Here is a 10,026-nt window from a genome sequence, read left to right on the forward strand (position 1 = left end):
GATAAGATTGGATGGACATGACAGTAACACGTCTGCACGTCAGGACGCTCCTCTTCTTCGTACTCTTGTGCAACGCTAGCTAGCAATCTGGCATATTCCATGTTTTTGTCAAGCACAACTTTTGTTATGCCAGCGTTCCTTTCATTCATTCATGTAACTGGAACGTCGTCCCGGACCACGTACGCGCCAGTGTCCCTCTCACAGGCCAGGCCACACACGCCAAAAGCAGTGATTGGCCCGTTCTTTCTAATTCCTCCGTCAGCACTGGTAGTAAAATACTCCCATGGTTTTCTCAAGGACAACGACCGTCCTGTTCTAAACTCCCATAACATATGTTTGGGGGGAAACCGGATTGAGAAAGTCAAAACACGTTCGTTTTCCTGAAAGTATAACATGATAAAACGTTGTTTGGTTGGAAGTCCTAAATGCTATTTATGTCACAAAGATGAAACGCAGCTTCATTTGTTTTTTGATTGCACTATTGCTAAGGTGGTTTGGGGTTGTGTTGGTCATATATTGGGGACTAATACTGTGCCCCGTTTTCCGTGACAGTACTTCATTTGGATTAAAAGACTCCTCCCTAACATCCAGTCTTGATTTGTGAAAGGATTAGGAGCTGTATGCTGGGCAATTTGGAAGACTCGTAATGCTGTTTGTTTCGAGAAGAAAGTCATTCATCATCCTACTTCTGTTGTGTTCTTACTTTGCTGCTTGCTACAATACTGAGCTGCACTGCAGAAAGAACTGGTGATGAAGCAGGGGATCGTGGATGGCGTGACTGGATTTATGCATGCTACGATCAGGCTTCGTCGACGTCACCAAGAGAATCGGCAGCTGATTGAGGCGCCTCTTCGTCTAACTACATCGTAAGCTGCTTTGCTGGGTTTCAGGCTGCTGGTTGTTCAAAAACTCTTTTGTCAGTGTCTCTTCTTTTGGCCCTTGCGTGGGTTGTTGCCACTTGTGGCGTATACTTTTCGCCTGCTGGTTGCAGGTTAACTTGAATGTTCTTTTGGTGGCGGCAGGTTTTCGTCCCATAGTGGCTTGATCGAGCCAATCAAGTCACAGTGGGTTTCCCTGCCGGTGCCCGAGTCCGCTCCTCCCCCCGGCTCCCTTTTCTCCGTCTTTTGTTGTATGATTGGAAGACTTCTGTTATTTCCGTTTCGATGAAATGGAAAATGGCAGGTTGCCCGATTCGAAAAATAAACTTTTGATAAACTACCGTAGAAGGTCAAAGTAGAACCTTCTTCCAGCTTGGAAGTTGAAGAGGAACGGTCCTAATTCGAATGGAGTTCCAAAACTCCGTAAACCGAGCAAGTCCAGTCCAAGGACACCGGCGTGAGAGCCGAAAGAGAGGCTCGGGTCCCGGTTTCTTTCTTGCGTCTTGACGACGTCCGTTGCTGGTTTTGCCGTTAATTGGTTCTGGAATTCTGGTGCGCCCACCGTTGCAGTACGTGCCGCGGGCAAAGCAAAGCATATGCCGTTGTCTAGCTATAGAATGATCCATCCATAGATCCGTCAGTGCTTCCTTTTCTTTCTATCTCGAGATCGATGGGCACCCACTGTTCAAGCACATCTGCACATGCATACAATGACAAGTAGTTCCAATGTTCTCTATGCATGCAATGATTTTTATTCTTAATCTGTCATATTTTTTTAAAAAAGAACCTGCTTACTCTGTTATGCAGAAACAATGTCTACTGTGTTTGCAATTCAGGTTTACTCTCCCATAAAATCCTTTACTATGCTACTGGTATTGCATTTACATCAGTGCTTTTTACAACTTCTTCCCCAAGAAGACTCGGCGCGGTCATGCAGTGACTGGTGGGTGGGCCCGGGACGGCCACGTGTCCTCCGTCTCATCTTCCTGGCTCTTCCTTCTCCGTCTCTTCGCCCACGGAATCGCCTGTCAACAGAAATTTTTTCCCCATTCCATATTACCACGACTCTATAAAAATCCCGCGACCAAATCTCATCGCACTCTCCACACACAAACCCCCACCCCCCATCTCGTCTCAAACTCATCTTCTCCGGAGGAGAAGCCAGCCACCGGATCGGCGATGGCGAACATCGACATGGCGGCGGTGCTGGCGGACCTGGAGCGGGACGCGGCGGCGGACGCGCGGGTGCCCCGGACGAAGCTGGTGTGCACGCTGGGCCCGGCGTCGCGGTCCGTGCCCATGCTCGAGAAGCTGCTCCGCGCCGGGATGAACGTCGCGCGCTTCAACTTCTCCCACGGCACCCACGAGTACCACCAGGAGACCCTCGACAACCTCCGCCAGGCCATGCACAACACCGGCGTCCTCTGCGCCGTCATGCTCGACACCAAGGTCATTCGCTCCTCTTCCTTCCTTCGCTCCCCTCCCCGAACGCCGGCCCTTCCGCCGTGTATTTTCACCCCTCGTCGATGTGTTTGCTTAGACCCAGTCCCTGCTTAGACCTTAGTAGCCTGGATCAGGCCGTCTGGTCTCTGTCGGTAGCCTCGGCTGGTTTTGGCCCGAGCGAGAGGAGGATTTGGACTCGGATCTACTGATCTGTTCTCGATCGGGGGTAGATTGGGCGGATTTGGAGGTAGCAGCTGCTTGTCGAATTAGGATTTCAGCTTTGGCCGTTTTGACTTTTGATGGCTCGATGAAATGGTATTAGATTGTAGCACAAGGTTGGATCTAAGATCGGGCTCACACTTGTGTCTCGCTGTAGGTAATTTTGGATCTTCTGATGGATTGTCATGTGGATTGTTAAGTAGTCTCGTTTGCGGTGGTTGCCAGTCTACAATTATGTCGGTGAAATTGACTAAATACATCTTGTCCGTTAAAGCTAGTTTTCGATTTTGGCTGCATGTTGTGAAGTACTTTGTCCACTAGTAGTTACGCTGTCTGTTTTATTGTTGTTCTTCAGATATATTACTTGAAAGTGTATCTCAATGTTGGTTTGGCTGCTGCTTAGGTTAGTAATATCAAATCATTATGTCTCTCCAGATCTGGGGAATTACTGGGTTTGAAGTGAACTGAAGTGTCCAAGGTGTCGAGCTCCGTGTTATGTTATTACTGGCCCTCATAGGTTCATGGATGCGACATTGGAAGATCTGAAGTATATAGGTCTAGTACTAGTTTGTTACACGATCGCTTAATTTTTCATCCATTTATGCATAACTAGTTCTTCACCTTCTATTTCGTATCTTCACAGCTCAATATTCGATTGACATTTTGATAGACTGGTCCTGCACTCAGTTGCTTTTATTGCTGTTTTTTTTCCCATGTCGGTCATTTCATATTGTGCAGTCTGCAGCACATGTTCTGTTTGCATTCTTTTAAGTAGGTATCTGAGTTCATTATCTGATCTGTGCTGCATATTTCTTTCATTACTGCAGGGACCTGAGATTCGTACTGGATTTCTGAAGGATGGTAAACCAATCAAGTTAACAAAGGGTCAAGAAGTCACTGTTTCCACTGATTATGATATCAAGGGCGACTCGACTATGATCTCTATGAGTTACAAGAAACTTCCTGTAGATGTGAAGCCTGGTCATGTCATACTATGTGCCGATGGTACCATCTCCTTGACTGTTCTGTCTTGTGATCCAGAAGCTGGAACTGTGAGATGCAGGTGTGAGAACACTGCAATGCTTGGAGAGAGAAAGAATTGCAATTTGCCAGGAATTGTTGTGGATCTTCCTACATTGACTGAGAAGGATAAAGAAGATATTTTGGGATGGGGTGTCCCAAATGATATTGACATGATTGCTCTGTCATTTGTCCGTAAAGGATCAGATTTAGTAACCGTCAGGAAGCTTCTTGGACAGCATGCTAAGCGCATTATGTTGATGTCAAAGGTTTGTATGCTGTTACTGTCAACTATTTTATGTGTTCTTGTTATTGTTTTTTGTCCTGCCAATAATTTTCTCAAACCTTTTATACTCTCTGCAATTAAACCATAACATTTCTACCCATTTAGTCAAGTACCAGGGCGACCCACTGAATTTTTTTCTTCTTTCAGTGAGCTGCCATAGTGCTTTACAGGTTCTTTGTTGATACACACTGGAATTCTGGAACCCATGGACCGTTTGGTTCTTCCACATGACCTGTTCCGCAACTGCTCTTGTTTGCAAACAATATCATAGCCCATTTTGTACTATATCAGCCAAAACATGCAGACTTGATTATGCTCTATATGCTTCCTTAAAGGACACATTTTCACAATTGGCTGAGCAAGTTTCGCTCTTTTCTCCTGCATTATTTTGTTTCGTGGTAGTAGTGAAATCTTTCAGATTATATTGTGCTTCTGTGTTTTAGATTTTTTTTACCTAGATGGTTTCATGCAATTGCTGTAAAATGCTTAGCTTTGTCTGCCAGGATGATAAAATTACTTGTTATAGATATGTGTTTGCTTTAAACCATGTTAGTTACCATGCTGTCAATCTGACATCTTTCTTAATATGTAGGTTGAAAACCAAGAGGGCATTGTAAACTTTGATGAAATTTTGAGGGAAACCGATGCCTTTATGGTTGCTAGAGGTGATCTTGGAATGGAGATTCCAGTTGAGAAGATCTTCCTTGCACAGAAAATGATGATTTACAAGTGCAACCTTGCTGGCAAGCCTGTTGTTACAGCTACACAAATGCTTGAATCAATGATCAAGTCCCCTAGGCCAACTCGTGCTGAGGCTACAGACGTTGCAAATGCTGTGCTTGACGGAACTGACTGTGTCATGCTCAGTGGTGAAAGCGCAGCTGGAGCATACCCTGAGGTGGCTGTGAAGATCATGGCCCGTATCTGTGTTGAGGCGGAATCTTCCCTGGACAACGACGCCGTCTTCAAGGAGATGATCAGGTCCGCACCCCTTCCGATGAGCCCATTAGAGTCTCTTGCATCCTCAGCCGTGCGAACTGCCAACAAGGCCAGGGCTACACTGATCGTCGTCTTGACTCGTGGTGGCACCACGGCCAAGCTGGTCGCGAAGTACCGTCCCAGAGTCCCAATCCTATCTGTGGTCGTCCCGGTGCTAACAACAGACTCGTTCGACTGGACCATCAGCTCCGAGGGCCCAGCAAGGCACAGCCTGATCTACAGAGGCCTGATTCCTCTCCTCGGCGAGGGCTCTGCTAAGGCCACCGATTCAGAGTCAACAGAGGTGATCCTGGATGCTGCGCTGAAGTCTGCTGTAGAGAAGCAGCTGTGCAAGGCCGGTGATGCTGTCGTCGTTCTGCACCGTATCGGCATGGCCTCAGTCATCAAGATCTGCACTGTGAAGTGATCACCAGGCACGGTGACTCGAGGTGCCGCAGTCCATCCTGCTTGGTTTTTTTGTGTGGCAAAAACTTACCTGCTTGTTCGACTCCAATCTTCCGGAGACAAATTAATTATCCCTTAAGCGCCATCCTTGCAGTTTGCAGGGTTCCTGTAGGAGAGAGAGGACTCCATTATATAGAGCTCTGTTATTACCGTTGATGCCCTGTAGTATCTGGCAGGTCGTTTCCATCTCATGCCTGCACAATTTTTTTCTGGTAGCTGCTGCTTGTTGTATTCTCTGGAGTACTCTGTTAGTGATGTCAATACGTATGGTAATAAGATTGGCATTATCCTCGGCACGGTTCGTGGTCTTTTAGCCTTAAGCTTGTCTTTAGGCTTAAGGCATATCAAATCACAGAAATATGTTTTCTCCCTGTTAAAATTGCTCTTTCTAGGACCATTCTGTGACTATGAGAACTGAGAGAAGCTAAAATGGCGTGAAGAATTTACTCTGAAACGCTCCCTTTCAGAACACAGTTTGACGCTCCCTTTCAGAATTCATTTTGCTTAGGCTCCCTGGTGAGGCCACAACGTGTGAACCAAGTAAATGCGTACGAGGCTCTCGCTGCTCTCAGTCCCCTCCGCTCAGCCTATAAATATCGACTCTGATCTAGGCCATTATATCACCGTTGCAAAGCAGGCAGTATTCCACTCCGACCGACACAGCTACCCTGGAAGCTTTTGATCATGCTTCGTTCTCTGCTTCTCTTGCTCGCCACTCTGCTGACAGCAGCCGTCAGCACCGGCGGCACCACGCCGTGCTCGCCGCTCGACCGGGCAGCGCTGCTGGCCTTCAAGGCCGGCATCACACTAGACACCACGGGCATCCTCGCCACCTGGTCCGGCGACGACTGCTGCGGCGGCGGATGGGAGGGCGTTTCCTGCGCCGCCACCGGCACGGGTCGAGTCGTCGCGCTGCGTCTCGAGTCTCAACCGCGCCGGTACATGGAAGGCACGCTCTCCCCTTCCCTGGGCGACCTCGAGTTCCTGGAGTTCCTGGTGATCCGCGACATGGCGCGGATCGGCGGCGCCATCCCGGAGACACTCTCGCGGCTCGCGAGGCTCGAGCAGCTCTACCTCGAGGGCAACGCGCTCACCGGCATTGTCCCCGGGAGTATGCTAGCCAAGATGAGCTCCCTCCGGCACCTCTCGCTCGCCGGCAACCGGCTAGAGGGGACTCTACCGCCAGAGCTCGGCTCTGTCCCTGGCCTCGAACAGATCAACCTTGCCGGGAACCGCCTCGTCGGCGGGGTGCCGTCGAGCTACAGGAAACTGTCTTCCAAGTTAGCCTACCTTGATCTGAGCAACAACCTCTTCTCCGGCATCATCCCGGAGTTTCTCGGCAAGCTCAAGAACCTGCTTCTGCTAGACTTGAGCAACAACAGTTTCTCCCGGCCGATCCCGGCATCTCTTGGCGCCTTGCAAAACCTCACGGACTTGTCCCTGAGCCGGAACAAGATCGGCGGCCGGATCCCCCCGGAACTCGGCGGCCTCCGGTCCCTGAACTCTCTCGCCATCGACGACAACATGCTCACAGGCTCCATCCCAAAGCCACTGTTCACAATGCAGAACCTCTGGCGCCTAAACCTGTCAAGAAACAAGCTCACCGGCCCGCTACCCGACTTCTCCGACGCCGGCGTCAGCAGGAGCCTGCAGTGGCTGGACGTTTCGAGGAACGCCATTGGCGGCCAGATACCGAGCTCGATCGCCGAACTGCATGAGCTGGAGAGGCTAGACATCTCCCGGAACAAGGTCCGCGGCGTCATCCCGGCGGCCATGGCGACCATGGGGAACCTGCGGTGGCTGGACATCTCCGGCAACGCCATCGTCGGGAGGATACCGGAGAACTTCAGTAGATTGGCAGGCGTCCGGCACGCGAGCTTCAGGGGCAACAGGCTCTGCGGGCAGATACCGCAGGCGCCGCCGTTCAACCGGTTCCCCGCGGCGGCGTACGCGCACAATCTGTGCCTCTGCGGCAAGCCGCTGCCGCCGTGCAGGAAGATAGGATCAGTGTCCGGCGGATTAACTACTTAGCTAAGCTAGAGAGGTCTGGAATCTGGATGACCGGCGAGGCTACTGACAGTACTGTGTAGCGTAATTGTGATTTGAGAGCTGTGTCTTGCGGACTGATTCGTGTTTCGGAATTGGCCTTGCGGACGTAGAAATGGTGCTTGATGCTTTGATCGATCACCGTCTCGGTTTAGCGGAACAGAGTTGTATGAGTTGTCCAAAATTGAAGTGTCATATTTTTGGATCTCATGACGGCGTCACATCTCCTTCAGATAGAAACAGAGTTTTGAGCCACGATGGCGTCAGATTTCCCCCAATGATCAAAAACTCGAAATTGCCATTAGATGTTACTATGATCTTAAAAAGAAAGAAAACTCAGGTTGTTTGGTTGCCTGCATCACTTGTCAGCCACGAAATGGTAATATCACATCTTTATTCTTTTCCCCGTAGGAATATATACAACAGATTTTATTACACCGAAATAATGAATACACGAGCCAAAAAATAAATAGAGTAACGAAATGTACACTACTCTGCATCTCAACCAACAGAGATCGACAGAAATGGGGATGCGACCTCCGTAATCAATCCTAGATACAAAAGCACATGCACAGAAACACAATCCATGCACGGCCGGCTAGCTCAAACGGTCCAAAAAGAAGACACCACCAGTAACAATCTTCTATATCTTGAGCTTGAAGCTGCAGCTATTCGACCGTATCCTGAGCGGCGTCCCAGGCCGAATACTATCCACAACCAAGCTACACCTGGCCTTGCCAGTCATCTTCCACAGCTTCAACACCCCAAACTTGATCCGGATCGGCACGCTCGCCGCGACCGTGAGCGGCACGAACCCGGCCTGCTGCTGCCTCGCAAGCTGCGCCGCCACCTCGCTGTCGAGCCTCGTCTCCCCCCGGAGCGTGACCAGCGGCCGCACCGTGCTCCGGTGGCCCTGGTACAGCGCCGGGAACGCGCCCGTGCACAGCTCGGTCCCGTTGAACGCCGCCGACACCGTGCCGCCTTGCAAGTAGTACACGCCGATGCGCCGGTTCGGGTTCTCGGCCGTCACCTGCACCTCGAAGGCGTCCGTGACCACCATGGACGTCGTGTTCACGTCGAATTTGGTGGCCGTGAGACGGTCCACGTTGAATTTGGGGATTTGGGGCTTGAAGACCGCGTAGAGGATCCCCGCCGTGGCGCCGAGAGCGATGGCGAGGATGAGCAGGGATAGGAGTGTCCAGCACAAGCACCGGCAGCACCGGCCGTGCTTCCGCTTGCTGTTCCGGCGTGGAGCGCGTAGTGGCGCCGGCGCGTCCGGACGCGGCGCCGTGATCGGCAGCTGCTGGTTGTCGTGGTTCGAGTTCTTGCTGGCTTTCTCTTCCGGCGCCGGGAGCGGCGAGCCGGCGAGCACCGGGTGGACTCTGTGGTAGTCTGCCATGGCTCAAGAGTTGGTTTGGTGAAGAAGCTACAATGCGTGTATGTATCCTTTGATGGATTCTAAGCTGGTTTAGAGTTGAGGTTTGAGTTTATATATGCGCGGCTTTGGCTTTCTAGATGGATGGAGGTTGCCGAGTTTCTTTCTTCTGGTCTACGGCCTTGACCTGGCTGCTATTGGAACCCATGGCAGCCTGCAGGCTGCGGCGTGCGTGATTGACTTGAGCCTTGTTTTCCTTTTTCTTCGTGTCACACATGTGTCTCTGTTCTCGTGGGTACTCGTGTCTCTTTCCTTGAAAATTTTCCGGACTCCATGTACAGAAATTTCATTAGTCAGACGGCCCTACGCGTTATATGTCTCCGGACTAATCAGACGGCCATTTCGTCATGCGCTCAGCTCCATCGCTGATCAGGCTGCGTGTACGTGCTTGTCGTCTAATTGCACTTTGACACGCCAAAGAACGAAAGAATTGTGATGCTAGTGGCACGTAAGTATGTGATGGCATGGTAATTTTGTGCCACGATCGCGTCGAGCCGTGCCGTGCATGAGGTGGGGTTTCAGAGTAAAATATACACTGGTACTGTGTATATGGCCACGGCCCATGGATCAGAGTATTAAGGAATTGAATGACAGATTACCTCCCGGGAGGAAGATGCCTGTGCCGTGCTTCCATCTAATTTAAGCGTGTGCTGCCGTTTGACCGGGTGGTGGTTGGTTGCTTCTGTGTTGAACGTTCAGGGGACGGTGGTGTTTGGGGGAAAGTGGGGATCGATGGGAAGCTTCATGCATGAGGTCATCAATGGTTGCCGGCAATCTTTCTCGATTCACACGGTTTAATAGTAGTAAGTGATTATTCCGTGTTACTAACAAAGTTCATTCGGAACGGAGCTCAAAATCCGCACGCTGGGTCTTCTTTTTGTATATAGGAATGGACGGTGTGCTCGTAGTATGGCATCTGAACATACGTTCTGCCGTTCTGGCGTCTGGGATACTATTCTACTCCGTTTACATCACAGTGAACGAACCAAGGAGGAGAAGAAATGCACGAGAAATATTTGGTACACTCAAAATATACGATGGTCAACCAGAAAAATATAGAGTGAGGTTATATCGGAAAATCAGCCGAAACACCCAAAACATGGGCCATCATAGACACAAAAAGGGCAATAAACAATGATTTTTATGACGGGCAAAAAACAGCTCGAAAACGTAGACGGGGTTAATGATGAATTACAGAAGCTAGAACAATAGAAACAGAACAATCACACAGGAACTATTTTGGTTTTGGGGATTTT

At 50.1% G+C, this 10,026-nt stretch overlaps 3 protein-coding genes across 3 annotated transcripts; 2 read left to right on the forward strand and 1 right to left on the reverse strand.

Annotated features, from left to right (window-relative positions):
- The first annotated feature begins 1,938 nt into the window (after nucleotides 1-1,938).
- On the forward strand, nucleotides 1,939-5,585 carry LOC100823647 (pyruvate kinase, cytosolic isozyme). Its single transcript, XM_003580774.4, has 3 exons — nucleotides 1,939-2,327; nucleotides 3,368-3,829; nucleotides 4,439-5,585. Exons 1-3 carry the CDS (start codon nucleotides 2,058-2,060, stop codon nucleotides 5,249-5,251), a joined length of 1,545 nt encoding a protein of 514 aa, XP_003580822.1. The 5' UTR covers nucleotides 1,939-2,057; the 3' UTR covers nucleotides 5,252-5,585.
- A 146-nt stretch (nucleotides 5,586-5,731) lies between these two features.
- LOC100838852 (DNA damage-repair/toleration protein DRT100) lies at nucleotides 5,732-7,588 on the forward strand. The gene has a single exon (XM_003579429.4). The coding sequence runs from the start codon at nucleotides 5,974-5,976 to the stop codon at nucleotides 7,318-7,320; it is 1,347 nt and encodes a 448-aa protein (XP_003579477.1). The 5' UTR covers nucleotides 5,732-5,973; the 3' UTR covers nucleotides 7,321-7,588.
- A 120-nt stretch (nucleotides 7,589-7,708) lies between these two features.
- LOC100823949 (NDR1/HIN1-like protein 6) lies at nucleotides 7,709-8,983 on the reverse strand. Its single transcript, XM_003580775.4, has one exon. The coding sequence runs from the start codon at nucleotides 8,732-8,734 to the stop codon at nucleotides 7,979-7,981; it is 756 nt and encodes a 251-aa protein (XP_003580823.1). The 5' UTR covers nucleotides 8,735-8,983; the 3' UTR covers nucleotides 7,709-7,978.
- Nucleotides 8,984-10,026: the final 1,043 nt, after the last annotated feature.

This window comes from Brachypodium distachyon, chromosome 5, assembly GCF_000005505.3.
Source record: "Brachypodium distachyon strain Bd21 chromosome 5, Brachypodium_distachyon_v3.0, whole genome shotgun sequence".
NCBI classification, from domain to species: Eukaryota; Viridiplantae; Streptophyta; class Magnoliopsida; order Poales; family Poaceae; genus Brachypodium; species Brachypodium distachyon.

Bases quoted from the DNA above. Each gene is read 5' to 3' on its own strand.
- LOC100823647 (XM_003580774.4), top strand. From the start codon at position 2,058: ATGGCGAACATCGACATGGCGGCGGTGCTGGCGGACCTGGAGCGGGAC. The intron at 2,328-3,367 runs GTCATTCGCTCC...TCATTACTGCAG, and splicing joins CCGTCATGCTCGACACCAAG to GGACCTGAGATTCGTACTGG. The intron at 3,830-4,438 runs GTTTGTATGCTG...CTTAATATGTAG, and splicing joins GCATTATGTTGATGTCAAAG to GTTGAAAACCAAGAGGGCAT.
- LOC100838852 (XM_003579429.4), top strand. From the start codon at position 5,974: ATGCTTCGTTCTCTGCTTCTCTTGCTCGCCACTCTGCTGACAGCAGCC.
- LOC100823949 (XM_003580775.4), bottom strand. From the start codon at position 8,734: ATGGCAGACTACCACAGAGTCCACCCGGTGCTCGCCGGCTCGCCGCTC.